Raw genomic sequence first — 15,638 nt, 5'->3', positions numbered from 1 at the left:
GGACATAAACTCACGGCATAAACCTAAAATCATTGATCATAAATCATATACTCAATTCAAACATGACTCAAAAGTACTTCTATCTCATAGACAAGAATCGAAACATACTTAAGACAAAAACCTAAAACAAACATAAAAAGAACGAACACATTCTAATCTGAAAGTAAAAGATGGAATTCACTCTCAAAATATCCCTACTTGTTCTATTCTTCGAGTGAGCGGAACCCTAGGCTACTTGCTTCGGATCAAGGATGATGGTGAGTTCGGATTATGGTGTTTGGAGAATGATGGAGTTTCGGCAAAGCTTTGGTGTAATTTTGCACGGGTTGATGATGATAAACTGCTGCCATGCCGTGCCCTATATATAGAGTAACAAGACTTGATCTCCAAGAATTCCTCAAGCACAAGGAATCCTTATGAAATCGGCAAAACCAAGTCCAAGTTGGATTTAACTTCCTCTCTTGGTCTTCAAGTAATCCTTATGCATTAAGGAATGACAAAACCATATTGAACTTGGAAAACCTTCTCTCTTGGGCCGCACGGTCTCTTTCCTTGGTGACTTGCGAAATCTCACGGCATCTTCCATACATATCTCGGATTGTACTTCTCCTAGCTCAAGCAAGAACTCCTAGCTGCCGGCCACCTTTCCCTCATGAGTCAGGAAAACATTTCCTGGTCAACACGGGTTTAGACTTTCCTGAAATAGAAATAAGAAAATTAGAAACTAGGAAAGAGGAAAGATGGAATCCTGATCAAGACAGGAAACAAGGATTTCCAACACTTAGCACAATTTCAACACCAAATTATTCAAATCCGAAAATACTATGTATTCTAACACTAAAACCTACATATTTCTACATTAAGCAATTATTCTACACTAAACACAAATATAAAGCTAAAACAACTAAATAGGAGTTAACAAAGGGTAAATAAAGGGTAAATAAAGGGTATAAACATATTAAGAACGTCACACTTTGTGCTCCTATCATCTTCCTCTGTGGCCTCTTCGTATAGCCTAGGGTAATTGCATGCACCATATCAAACCAATGACTTTTCGTTGTTCTCATGTTTTTTGGGAATGAAATACTGTTCCTGTTGGTTTTGCAAATTTGGGTCTGGGTCTCTCTTCATTGCTTTGACATGTTTCTCCTCCTCCTAGTGTATCCCTTTTCCTTTTGAGGGATGCGTTGTGGTATCCATGCCAAATTATCGAGCTAATTAGATGGCAGATCTGGTAGTGACTTTTCAGGCTTGGTGTTTGGCGGTCTCATCTTGTTTGGCATTCACATGCATGTCGGCTTATTAATATTAGGGAATGGTGATGTCCAAGATCGGTGTTCACATATGCTCCAAATTATATGAACTAATTGTATGTTTTATTTACCAGCTTTCCTTTTGGTTTGTAGAAGAGATATAAATATCTTATTCTCTTTTCTTAGTTTTTGTCTCATATTTTTCTTATTCGAACTATGTATTTTTTTTTGTTATTTAAATAAAATAAAATCTGAGCGTGGGGCTGAGTCTCCCAGCTAGGCGGGTTCTAAACCCTTAAAAAGAAGAAAAAAAAAAAAGAAAAAAAAAAAGGACAAACTTTGATTAAAGGGTTGTGTCAACATAAGGGTACTCGAGACAGATGAACTAGATTCCGGGCTTTCAATGAGTGCATTCATGAACTAAGAGTAGTTTCGTCAAACCCACTGTTCTACACTTTTGCTGTAAAGATCAACCAGATGCAGAGGGAATTGAGGAAAACCATAGTTTAAAAAAAAAAAAGAAAAAAAAAGAACAAAGAAAAATAAAAAAACAACCATATAGCAGGTACTCCCAGGTAGTAAGATAGCAAGTCAAGGTATTCCGTCTTCCTTTTTTTTATAACAAAAGCGCGCACTCATAAATATAATACATTAATACGTTCATTGATAAGGCTAAAAACACACAAGCTTAAGAGTTGGAAAAACACACAAGCAAGCTACTACAACAATAACAACCTCTGAAGTCTGAAGAGTCTTGATAAACAAAGCACACTAGATAAACGAAATATAAACCTAAACTTGAAAAACAACATCATAGTCCAGCTAACGTAAGTACTTAATCAATTAGCCTAAGGAATAATGCCATCCATGATCTTGCTCACCACCTCCTTAGAATCCTTGAGTTTCTTGATGCTCTTTACCAGCTTCTCACGCTTGACTGCTACAGAAGGAGATTCCTCCAGCATCCTCTCAATGCCACTCCCATAACCATAGTTAGGTCCCATCAGCTCATTGATAATCTCCTTCTCTATCTCTTTGTTGACAAGGTTGGTAACACTCAACTGCAAATGCAGAGCCATAGAATCAACTAGCCTTCTCAGAACAACCTTCCAGTATGCAATCATCCGCATGTTCAAGTCAAAAGCTTGGGATACTAATTCATGGGAGTACTTCCTTAGACCTTCAACTTCAACTTCCCCAATACAGACAGTTATCTTTGAGGGGTGGTCAGCACCATACAAGCCACTTAAGAATGCAGTCTGTCCAGCCATGAGCCTAGTCCATTCAGATACATACTCCGGATGACATGTATAATCCGTAAGCTTTTCCATCTCAACAATTTCATTCATCCACTTGATCGACTTTTCTTTCATCTTAGCCATTAGATTATGGCCAGCTCTCCTGGTAGACAACTGAAGTTGGTAGTAACATTCTGAATGCTTCATTAACACAGAAATAACCACATCTTCAATATAAGTCCATACCCTCTCCACAAACTCAATAGGCAGATCTTTGATCTCATTCACTTTTCCCTGCAGGATAACAAGGAAAGCATTTCGGGGAACAAAATTGGGAAGTTTGATACCTTTTGCTTCCTCCAAAATATTAATCTCCTCCATCAAAAAGTTTTGGCATTTGGTTTCACTATGATCATACTTGTCAAGTTGATCCGAGTACTCACTGAGCATTTCGACCAGCCTAGCAGTGCAGTGCATGCGTTTCTGATCTTTATACTCTTCAAATTCACCTCTCACAAGAATCTTCTTAAGGGACTCTTTGGATGCTCCAATGATCTGCATAAAAGATGTCATGGCCTCAGCAACGGTTGACAAACTCTTTGGCATGTTGTTGAGTTCGGAAAGGCAAGCATTGAGCTTGTCGTTGATCTTCTTCACAATCTCCGGCAAGTTGCGAGCTATACTAGCAGCTTGAATCTGCACCAACTTTTGAGCCAAAACCGGAATTCCAACTATTGCTTTATCAATCTTAGAAAGCAGTGGATGAGTTTGAAATAGTTTATCAGAAATAGCCCTTGCCTCCTCATTAGTTTCATCACCAATCCTGTTCCTCACACAGACATAACCAAGACCAATGTTCACATCATCAGAAGTAACTTTCTCTAGTAGACCCTCTGGTAATACATCAGCTTTTGTAACAACAGCAAGAGTCCTCTCACCATGTTTATCCACACTGTGTGACATCCTAATGGATTCACAAGTAGTGAAATCAACAGTAGCAGATAAAACATTCAGAATAATACTCTCTTCAGGTGTTATATACTCCATGATTATATCTTTGATTTGGTCATAGATATTATCAGGCTGGCCAGGAGCAGGAACCCTAGTGATTCCAGGGAGATCAACCATGGTCAAATCCGGAACACCATTCTTTTTAACTAACAGTGTCAACGGAGTGTTAGAAACTTCCTTACCTCCGCCAGCAATAAAATTGGTGGCGTTGATAATATCTTCAGAAATGTTGACCTCGTTAGTGTCTTCGACTCTGCCACCGTACTCCAAGGAAAGATGAGGTTCAGGGTTAGAGTGGTGTTGGAGCTTCATTATAAGGGGTACCCTGGTGCAGATACCTTGTCCACGGGGCAGGCTGATACCGGCCAAGGATTCAAGGACGCTGGACTTGCCGGATGACTGGTCTCCTACAACAACAATGGTGGGGAGCTGTATGCCTTCCTCCGTCACCTTGAGGTCACGGAGCTTGTCGATGGCGTCGAGCAGAGGGCGGATTTTGTCATTGTAGGAAGACACAATTGGTGCGACGGTATTTAGTGGTGAAGGCTCTTGTGCTTGAAGCACCAGAGCTGCTGATGTATCAGTCTGTGTTTGTCTTCCTCTCATTTCTGATGCTTAATTTGGTACTGCTGATGTTGAAGAAGAATTATGAGTGAAGAGAACACAACCTGAAATTTAAAGAAACAAAGCTCGTCTGCTTTGCAATGAAAACTCTGGTGTTTATGTTTTAATTTATAAGCAAACCACAATCATGGACTCCAGCAATTGCAATTTAATTAACCATTAATCGCATTTTAGATAAATTTTAACAAATAAATTTGTAATGGTCCATTGAATTGAAGTAAAGTAAAGTTGCAGTTAGTGACAATACAATGGGCTAGACGTGCTTGCCTTAATGTGTAAGTACTCTGTACTGTTGGTGATTCTTTGGCAGGAATATTGGATTTGATTCCTGCTTTATGAGTCAAGGGCATAGCTGCACAGGGGGTTGTATAATTGTACTACGCCTATGAACAAATATTATGTAATGTATATACACGTAAATGTTTGCAAACTGAACGAAAATATATATACACTAGAAATGGCACCCGCGCGTTGCGGGTTTTGAGGAATCCACATGTTTGAGAACCAATCTTTAAAAGACAGAAAATTTAGTTGATATGAATCATTTGATAACTGCATGCATATTAGTTGTCTGAATACACACAGATACAGATGATGCTGCAGTGTTTAAAAGCTGTTCAAGGCTAACTCGGTTACAACAGCTTGGTGGACAACTTGCAATGTTAAATATGTAAATCAGTCTCTTTGATTGGTATGCACAGGGAACCAAAACAAAAGTAATCTAGTTCAGCAAAACATAGACCTCCCATACAGAAACACAGTTGCATACAACCATCAACGGTTTCGTATAAATGATGCAGGATAGTTTAGTTTAGGAAGCACACTCTTCTAAAGTAATCTGAAAAGAGTGTACAGAGGATCAACAGTATCAACTAAAAGTAGAAGTTAAAAGAAAATTAAGGGAAAGATTCTGACTTTTGCATGTGATATTTACTTTTACTTTTGAAGCCACTTTTTCATATTGCAAGCTAAAGGTGCTTATGATACCAGGTAATCCATGAGTTAAATTCATGAAGCCTCTTCATATAACAAATATTTACCAACAGACATTTGTTAACATGCTTGATAGCCAAAAGGGTGGTAACTTAATTGTCAAGAATTTTTTTTTGCCAGATCTCTTACCAGCCTCAGGAAATCCTTGTGTTGAGATTCTTCTGTATCAATGGGTCGGTCTAAAATGCTATTGGATGCTGCATTGTATAAATGGTCCAGATACCACTGAGGTCAGTTTCATAACGTAAACAGAACATCTTTTATAACGTACGAGCATAAACATTTTTTGAATGCTGAAAATATCCCATGCAAACCATACATGAGATAAGAAAAATAAATCAACATATGTTGTGGCCTATATGTATTATTAGATATAAGTCACATAACATTTCCACACATCTTCTTGTAAGGAAACAAGAGCTCTTTTTTCCTTTTGATCAAAAATAAGAAACTCCCTTTTCCGATACAATAAAGAAAACAAAACCCTAGACACAACGTATACGAACAGTTTAGTTTCTTAATGTCTACAATTGACGTAAAAGCATGAGAAAGTTCTAAATTAAAAGTGATCAACTGATGAACAAATTCAAGTTTGATATTGAACTGAGGAACAAATTCAAGTCTATCTGATAATAATTTACATAGGATTTTCAAGTAGGGAATCACTGAGACGATTCGTAGTTGTATTACATCTGAAAGTTTGTTTAGGACCTATTTACTGGTATTTCTTTGTTTCTAAGTTAAACAGATTGCAAGAACAATAAGAGAAGAACAAAAACACTAGTTTTAACTACAGTGTAAACCTTCCACAAGGAAACTTCACTGCGAGACTTTCTAGTACCACACTTAAAACAATCCACTAATAGCAAATAGATTTACAGTTTCTATCAAGCAATGAAGTATGAAACTTCCACGTTTACTAGCATACAAACTAGCTTGATTTTTTACAACTGATCTTCCTATTCTACAAGCAATGGATCCAGCCTTGAACAGATGAACTAAGCCTTCCTTGTTTGTCAGTACACTGATCTCGATCACAATTAAATGATAGATGCAATGAAGCAATAACAAAGGAATGAGAGTTTTTCAATCAAAACAAAATATGCAGCAGTGCTGCAGCAAGAACACAATGTGTTTATCAAAATATCAAAAAGCTCAACTCACACAATACAACTCAATCGTATATGTAAAGGGAAGGACTCCCCCTCAACTAAATCACCTTTGATTCCCGATTGAGATAAACAAGGAAACAAGAATCAAATCAATTTATAACAGATATGTATTCCATATTCTTTCCTAACAGATAAGCATCTATTTTCCTAAAATATCTCAAAGATAATTTAGACAGATATCTACAAAAAACAAACTCGATCAATCTTTTAGTTGTAAACATGATATGCATGATATGCATTTACCTCATGGATCGAGATCAGAGTTACTGCAGGAAGATACAGCAGTTAAAAACCAGTTGAGCAAGACTTCTCCTGGTTGAGCTAGGAAACTTGAGCTTTCCAGATTCTTAGGTTGAATATGACTGCCATACTCTTACAATCTCCCCCTATGGTATTCATATTCAACCTTGATGTTTTTGTATATGTAAAGACACAGTTTAAGTATCACAGTTAAAAATATCAAAACTAAAATACTTGGAAGTCTCTCATGATTCTTTATCTGTGAAACAAATATCACAGATGAGAATCAAAGATCATTGAGACAGTACCAAAAGATTTTACTGATCTGTTGGGATCAAAACTCATCATCTCCCGTGATCAGCAAAATAAAATTGCAAAACAAGTACCATTGTTCAAAAAATAAACAAAGCATCCAAAAATATGTGCTTATGCACTTACAACCCAAGAACCGAAGAAAAATTGTTCAAGACTATTTGAAACTGCATAAAACAAAAAAAGCAAAAGACTTCTCCCCCTTGAATGTGAATGCCTTAGGGCTTCCAGTCCACTTCGTCAAGAAATTCCTCCTCGTCATCACCAATGACACTAGTGGGAGGAGATTGTGGCTGCATAGCCTGAAGATCCAAGATTGAGCCAGACAAATTTGCAAGAGTGCGATGGATTGTCTGGAGCTACCTGAGAACCGAGTCAATCATGCGACCATGTGCCTCCTGTTGAGCCCGAATGACCACCATGTATTGAAACATTTCATTCAGGTTGGCCTGAACATGGTTGGGACGATTGTTGTGCCGTCTTGGTGGAGGAGGGCGATGAGGAGGTGAAGGAGGTGGAAGAGGAACGGCCTGAGGAGTGCGCTGTCTTGGAAGATGAGGATCATGACCCTCTTTAGAAGGATGAGTAGGAAGACCGAGAGCTCTTCGCCGGCTATACCAATCTTCAGGATGAGGTCCTCCCCAATTGGCAGAGTTGATGCATGTAACTTACCCCGAACCATGATTGCCTGCACACTTAAGCAAAGAAGTGAAGACTGAAAAGAAGAAAAGAAAAACAATGATGAGGAAGAGACCTTGGCCTGTCAATATATACTGCACAATTAGGGTTAAAGCAGCCAACCAAAGAGACATAAATCACTTAGGAGAGAAACTCTAGTAATAAATGACCTAGATTCTCTGAATATCTAGGAATACCAAAACCGGCTCCCCCTAAAAAAATGGACCAATGAGGAAGATTTGTTGATATGCTCAAGAAAAGGAAGAGAATTGAAGTCACGCATGCAATGATGATCTGAGAAATAAATCTGCATGAAGATCTTGTCAAAATATTTATTTAAACAAGCAAAAGATTTGGAATTATGAAGTTGAAGATTGTGATGTATTCTATTAACTAAGCAAGATACGATGAGATCACATCATAACAATTTGAAAATGAGTGTGTGCTTTTACCATTTATGGATCACCACACAAGGCATTACATGACATCAGAATGGAGGGACACAGAACACAGCGGATCATCACACACGTGGTGACAGTTCCTTGTAACAGTAGGAAAAGAAACATTGAGTGAACCTTAAGACCTTTCATTTGATCTGCAACAGCTTAAACCAGAGTTTGCTGTGTTTATTTTGGTTTCTTTTGGTGCTTTGCATTTTCTTAGACTTATGCATTTTCGTAGACTGAAGCGCTCTTTTTGGCTTGAACACCCTGAGAAGTTCGCCACATCCAGAGCCATGTTTCTTCAGAGACACGTCAAGTCCAGCACAGATTATTTGCCTTTTGTATTTGAATTTCTTTAAGTCACCGATGATCATGTGTGTGGTCTCTGTCAATCTCATGACATGCCAAGCTTGATAGTGTACCACTAAACGAGTAAAAATAGAAGTGAAACAAATATAAAGTAATGATGTGATAACAAAGTATAGTGAAGTCCAGAATAAGACACAATTTAAGTTCTCATAAATAGTTCTGATGCGGAGAAAATTTTCTTGATAAGATACAAGATCAGACGTACCATTAATCAGAACAATGCAGAAATAACTTAGAGCTCTAGAATTCCTAGAGCATTTCTCAATGTTAAGAATCTTTCAATGTCCAAAGCTTTAGTAAACAGGTCAGCAAGTTGAGATTTAGTAGGAACAAAATTTAATTCAAGAATTTGCTTCTCAACCAAGTCCCTAATGAAATGGTACCTAAGTTCTATGTGCTTAGTCTTTGAGTGTAACACAGGACTTTTAGTGATACTAATAGCACTGGTACTGTCATAGAAAATAGACAACTTACATTGGGAAATACCATAGTCAGATAGCATTTGTTTAAGCCAAAGCATCTGAGTGCAACATGATCCAGCTGCTACATATTCAGCTTCAATGGTGGATAAGGAGATGCAATTTTGTTTCTTACTATGCCAGGCCACCATATTGTTTCCAACAAAGAAGCACCCTCCAGAAGTACTCTTTCTATCTTTTAAATTTCCTCCCCAATCTGCATCAGAGTAGGCATCAATTTCAACATTAGTATCAAAAGTGTAAAATAAACCACAACATGTCGTTTCTGCAATATATCTGATAATCCGTTTCACAGCCTCCAGATGAGATTCTCTCAGATCTGCTTGAAAACGTGCACATACTCCTACACTGAAAGATATGTCTGGTCTGCTGGCTGTGAGATATAGTAAACTACCAATCATAGACCTATACAAGGTTTGGTCGACAGTTTTTCCTACTTTGTCCTCAGTAAGCTTAATAGTTGTGCTCATTGGATTTGTGGATGTCTTCTTGTTATCCAGGCCAAACTTCTTGACTAAATTTTCTGCATATTTAGACTGAGAGATAAACATGCCATTGTTAAGTTGTTTAACTTGCAAGCCAAGGAAAAATGTTAGTTCACCACACATGCTCATCTCAAATTCACTTTCCATCACAGATTTAAATTCGTGGACAAGTAAATCAGATGTAGAACCAAAGACAATATCATCAACATAGACTTGAGCTATTATGATATCAGTGTTAATCTTCTTAACAAACAAAGTCTTGTCAATTGAACCTCTAGAGTACCCCCTTTTAACAAGATATGCAGAAAGTCTGTCATACCAGGCTCGAGGAGCCCGTTTTAAACCATAAAGAGCCTTTTTAAGTTTATAAACATGATCCAGATGATGTGGATCTTGAAATCTCGGAGGTTGTGCAACATACACTTCCTCTTGTAAAATTCCATTAAAAAAAGCAGTTTTGACATCCATCTGAAATAGTTTAAATCTAAGATGACAAGCAACAACAAGTAGTCTAACAGATTCCAACCTTGCTATAGGAGCAAAAGTTTCACCAAAGTCGATTCCTTCTACTTGAGAGTATCCCTGTGCGACTAATCTAGCTTTATTTCTTACAATATTGCCTTTCTCATCACTTTTGTTCCTAAAAATCCATTTAGTCCTAATTATGTTACAATCTGTAGGTTTTGGAACTAAATCCCAGACCTCATTTCGAGAGAACTGATTCAGTTCTTCCTGCATAACACTTATCCAACTTGAGTCAGTCATTGCTTCTTTCACATTCTTAGGTTCAATTAAGGAAACAAAACCAAAATGAGTTATAATATTAATATCAGATTTCTTTTCAGACACAAAGCATAGAAGAACCTGTTCTTGTGAAATAGTGTCTGAGTCTTGTGACGGATCATTAAAACTTGACTCACCAACCTTCCTTCTGGTTTGAATTCCTTCAGAAACTTTTCCAATGATATCTTGAACTGTGTGATCCTTCTTGACTTGTTTGAAACCTGTTCTAAACTTGGGAGCTGGAGCAAAGATGCCATCATCTTCTGATTCTGACTGATTTGCATCTGATGAGGGGTTTGTCATGGAAATTTCTGTGCAACTATTAGTCCTTCTCTTGTGAGCATATCGAGAGTCATCAACATAAACATTAATAGATTCCATAATCAGTTTAGTTCTATTGTTATACACTCTAAATGCCTTGCTATTTGTGGAGTAACCAAGAAAAACTCCTTCATCACTCCTAGGTTCAAACTTTCCTAGATATTCTCTATCTTTTAAAATATAACATGGACTACCAAAAATGTGAAAATAAGAAACAATTGGTTTCTTACCTTTCCATATTTCATAAGCTGTCTGATCTGTACCTGGTCTCAAATAGACTCTATTCATGGTATAACAAGCAGTATTGATGGCTTCTGCCCAAACACAAGGATTTAGACCTGCTGCATGTATCATGACTCGAGACATTTCTACTAAAACTCTATTTTTCCGTTCAACTACCCCATTTTGCTGAGGAGTGATAGGAGAAGAGAATTCATGAAAAGTTCCATTACTTGCACAAAAATCAAGGAATGCATTATTCTAAATTCAGTTCCATTGTCTGATCTAATTCTAGAAATCTTCAGTTAAAACTTTTGTTTTTCATTTTCTAATCTCTTACTGAGAGCCTTGAACAATTCAAAAGTTTCAGATTTGTCATGCAAGAATTCAACCCAGGTGAATCTAGAAAAATCATCAACTACAACTAAAACATAATTTTTACCACCCAAGCTTTCAGTCTGAGATGGTCCAACAAGATCCATATGTAGCAGTTCCAGGACCTGAGAGGTGGTAGTTGCATTGACAGCCTTATGAGGAACCTTAGTTTGTTTTCCAGTCCTACATTCACCACAAATTTTGTTAGTGGATCTTTTAAGAAGAGGTAACCCTCTGATATATCCCTTGTTTGAAAGTCTCTGAAGATCTGGATAGTTTATGTGACCAAGTTTTTTGTGCCATACCTCCATTTCGTCTTCACACGATCTAATGGAGAGACATGGAAGAACCTCCATATCTTCAGATGATGTATGGTAGCAGTTGTCTGTAGCTCTCCTTCCATGCATAACTCTCTTTCCTGCACTGTTCAAAACTAAACATCTATGTTTGTTAAACCAGACATCTTCAAAATCATCAGTTAACTGACTCATACTAACAAGAGTTGCTGTCAAACCATCAACAAACAGAACATTTTTTAACTCAGGCATTCTAGGTGCCTTGACAGTTCCTCTTGCCAGAATAGCAGCCTTCTTACCATCCCCAAAAGTCACATTGCCTGTGGTGACTTCATCATTGAATGCAATGAACCACTCCTTATTTCCTGTCATGTGCCTGGAACAACCACTATCAAAATACCAAGTATCCTTGCGTTTACTCGCAACAGCTGTAAAGGCAACTAAGCAAGTAGCTGAAGCATCATTTATCTTAAGATTTTCTTTCCTTTTAACCCACAGAATTTTCTTCTTTTTAGGACTTGATTTGGTTTGAATTATGATTTTTGACAGTTCATTGATTTTCTCCATTTGAGCTTTCAAATCTTTTTGAAGTGATTTAATGTCATTTTGAGAATTATTTTGACTCAGAGCTTTGCAACTAGGTCGAATGTGTCCTAACTGACCACAGTGATGACAGGTAGGAATGAAACGTTTTCTAATGGTTTGCTTACCAGAGTTTACCTTTACTTCTTCAGAAGGGGAGTGTGTGATGAGTTTGGATGACTCTTCTGGTTCAGCTGTCTCAGGTTTTGAGCTAGAAACAAACTTTGTTTCTAATACCTTTTCTCCCTTATATCCCAGTCCTGATTTGTCACCAAATCTTCTTCCAACCAGCAGCATTTGCTAGGATTTTTCTGAACTGGTTTTGAACTGCTCGAATTTTTTAGCTGAGATATTCAACTTGTCCTGCAAATCTAAGATTTCATTAGATAGTTTTAAGTTCTGATCTTTTAAAAACAATACCTCATTGACCAGCTTTCAGTCCTCCAGGTTCCCTCATCTCCACTTTGTAAGTTTTTTTAGATCTTCTTCCAGTTTGGCTTTTTCAGCTTCCCAACTCTGTTGTAAATCACTGAACTTTTTCTCCAATTTTTGACGTTCAGAGATCCATACTTCAGTTTCATCTTGTAGAACTTTATTCTGCTGAACCAACAGATTTGTGGCCTTGAACATTTGAGCACAATAATAATCTAGTCCTTGTTCAAAATCCTCATCAGAGTCTGAGTCTGAAAACTCTGTAGTTGAACAAACAAAAGCTACAGTTTGTTCTTCATCATCACTCCAAGTAGAGAGTAAAGACTTGTTAGTACCTGCATATTTCTTATTTCCACAATCAGCAGCCATGTGGCCAATGCCACCACAGGTAAAACAAGTTGGACCAGAAGGAATAATATTTTGCTTAAACCTATTTCCTTCAGCTCTAGAGCTTGATCCTCCCTCAGACTTTGAGTGATGAAACTTTCTAGAATTAAAATTTCCTTCGGAATTTTTTCCAGCTGAATTTTTGTTTTTCATAAACTGTCTGAATTGCTTAGTTATTAAAGCTAAGTCCAGATTTTCTGAATCTTCCTCACTTCGCTCATTTCTTTCCTTTTTGGTTGCTTTAAAAGCTACACTTTTTGGTTTCTTCTCCCCAATTATCCATCTTTGTTCAAAAGCCTTAAGATTTCCAAGCAATTCATCTAATTTCATGGTATCTAAATCATAGGCATCTTCAATACTGATAACCTTTCCTTGATAGCTTTTAGGCAGACCTATGAGAATTTTCTTAACAAGTTTATGCTCAGGAATTTTCTCTTGACACCCTTCTGTAAAAATCATCTACAGTTTCATCTCCTTTTAAAACCATAGTTTCAAATTCATAGGTAAGTTGTAGCAACTTTTGAGATCATACCTTTTTGTTATACCTTCATAGGTGAGTTCCAGCAGATCCTATGCTTCCTTGGCTGTTTCACAGTGATTTACACTGATTCTCTCTTCTTCAGATAAAGCTGTGAATATGCAATGTCTTGCCTTGTGATCTGCCTTTTGAAGATTGACTTCTGTTGTACTCCAGGTGTTTCTGGGTTTGGGTGTCACTGTTGAAGTTTTCTTATCAGTAAGAACAGGATGTTCATAGCCATCCTCAATGACAGTCCACAATAATTCATCTACTGAAAATACAAAAGGTTTTCATATAAATCTTCCAGGATGAGTATTACTCACAACCTCCACCAAAGAAAGGTGGATTGTTAATCAATCCATTTGACTTAGATAGGTCCATGTTTTGACAGGATCTTTTACTAGTAAGACTAGTACGTGCTCTGGTACCAAATGAAAGTTTGTTTAGGACCTATTTACTGGTATTTCTTTGTTTCTGAGTTAAACAGATTGCAAGAACAATAAGAGAAGAACAAGAACACCAGTTTTAACTACAGTGTAAACCTTCCACAAGGAAACTTCACTGCGAGACTTTATAGTAGTCCACACTTAAAACAATCCACTAATAGCAAATAGATTTACAGTTTCTATCAAGCAGTGAAGTATGAAACTTCCACGTTTACTAGCATACAAACTAGCTTGATTTTTTACAACTGATCTTCCTATTCTACAAGCAATGGATCCAGCCTTGAACAGATGAACTAAGCCTTCCTTGTTTGTCAGTACACTGATCTCGATCACAATTAAATGATATATGCAATGAAGCAATAACAAAGGAATGAGAGTTTTTCAATCAAAACAAAATATGCAGCAGTGCTGCAGCAAGAACACAATGTGTTTATCAAAATATCAAAAAGCTCTAACTTACACAATACAACTCAATCATATATATAAGGGGAAGGACTCCCCCTCAACTGAATCACCTTTGATTCCCGATTGAGATAAACAAGGAAACAAGAATCAAATCAGTTTATAACAGATATGTATTCCATATTCTTTCTTAACAGATAAGCATCTATTTTCCTAAAATATCTCAAAGATAATTTAGACAGATATCTACCAAAAACAAACTCAATCTTTTAGTTGTAAACATGATATGCATGATATGCATTTACCTCATGGATCGAGATCAGAGTTACTACAGAAAGATACAGCAGTTAAAAACCAGTCGAGCAAGACTTCTCCTGGTTGAGCTAGGAAACTTGAGCTTTCCAGATTCTTAGGTTGAATATGACTGCCATACTCTTACAACATCACAAGCAATCCAAAATGGAGGAGTTAATTAATCAAGCAATCCTGCAAACAGATATCCTCATACAACAGGTCTTTTGGCCTGAGCTTGTTGTCCTCATTATCTTGATAGTCTTCTTGAAAAGACCATCTCCAGTAGTAGGGGTCTTCCCCTTAGGGCAAGCCCTTTTGCGACTGTTCTTCACATGTGACCCTTGAAACTCCGGAGTCTTTAACGACTTGTCGTAAGCCTTCTTTTTGGCAGGGTTAGAGAGAAAGTCCCAAGCCGCTTTGACATGCTTGAAAGCTCCTTCTGCAGCAACAGAGCTGTTCTTGTCTGGGTGCACAAAGCGAGCCAATTCTTTGTATTGTTTCTTGATGGTTACATAGTCAGTAACCTACCAAGAACATGGTACCAGTCTTTCTTGTACGACACAGCTTTATGGATCTGGTACGCTAGGATGAAGTAATCCACACCTTGCAAGTCGGGGTCGAATTCTTTGGCCACCATGGCTTGCTTGATCGCCAATTCGGTGTACTGAAGCTTGAAGAACTCTTCTGCGGTATCTAGTGCCTTTACAGCAGCCATCTTGGCAAGGTTGATGAAGGGATCATGAGGAAACGAGCAAGTGCTGGCCATGACGATACTCGTGATCTTGATCGATGAACTTGGAGGAAGAGGCCTTGTATGACAAGGAAACTAGTAACCGGGATTTTGGGATTTGATGCTTGACACAATGACACTAACCCTATTTATTTAAACCTGTTGCTTGAAACTTAAGCAATAGGTTACACATCTTGTGAAGAATGGAAATGGGAACTTGGCCACAACGTAATTGGCAAGGACAGCTAGCTAAACCCTAATTCCCTAAAGTGCTTCAATATTTTTTTTCTGTTGAAAACCCAGTATAATTATGATAATTATAAATAGGGAAAATAACACAAAAGTGTCATTTGAAGGTACAAATGATAAAAAAATCATGAGTTGTTCCACATGTTAAAATGGTCACCCCAAATGTTATTAGATGATAAAATGGTTATTTAATTCTATATCATATGATCTAATGGTCATTATTAAGTATTAATTATGATAAAAAAAATACATTTTTAAATTTTAGGGTTTGACAATTCTACCCTTTCTGTTATAAACATCATTTT

General features: G+C 37.3%; 2 protein-coding genes across 2 annotated transcripts; both read right to left on the bottom strand.

Moving 5' to 3' along the window:
- Positions 1 to 2,101: 2,101 nt before the first annotated feature.
- On the bottom strand, positions 2,102 to 4,165 carry LOC101294119 (dynamin-related protein 4C-like). Its single transcript, XM_004308528.1, has one exon. The coding sequence runs from the start codon at positions 4,106 to 4,108 to the stop codon at positions 2,102 to 2,104; it is 2,007 nt and encodes a 668-aa protein (XP_004308576.1). The 5' UTR covers positions 4,109 to 4,165.
- Positions 4,166 to 14,536: 10,371 nt separating this feature from the next.
- LOC101293533 lies at positions 14,537 to 15,120 on the bottom strand. The gene is made up of 2 exons (XM_004308527.1): positions 14,883 to 15,120; positions 14,537 to 14,841 (listed from the first exon to the last, which is right to left on the bottom strand). Exons 1-2 carry the CDS (start codon positions 15,118 to 15,120, stop codon positions 14,537 to 14,539), a joined length of 543 nt encoding a protein of 180 aa, XP_004308575.1.
- Positions 15,121 to 15,638: the final 518 nt, after the last annotated feature.

The sequence above is a fragment of the Fragaria vesca genome, linkage group LG7 (assembly GCF_000184155.1).
Source record: "Fragaria vesca subsp. vesca linkage group LG7, FraVesHawaii_1.0, whole genome shotgun sequence".
In the NCBI taxonomy this organism is placed as follows: Eukaryota; Viridiplantae; Streptophyta; class Magnoliopsida; order Rosales; family Rosaceae; genus Fragaria; species Fragaria vesca.
Note: the sequence above shows the minus strand (reverse complement) of the source record. Positions and strands in the feature narration are given on the sequence as shown.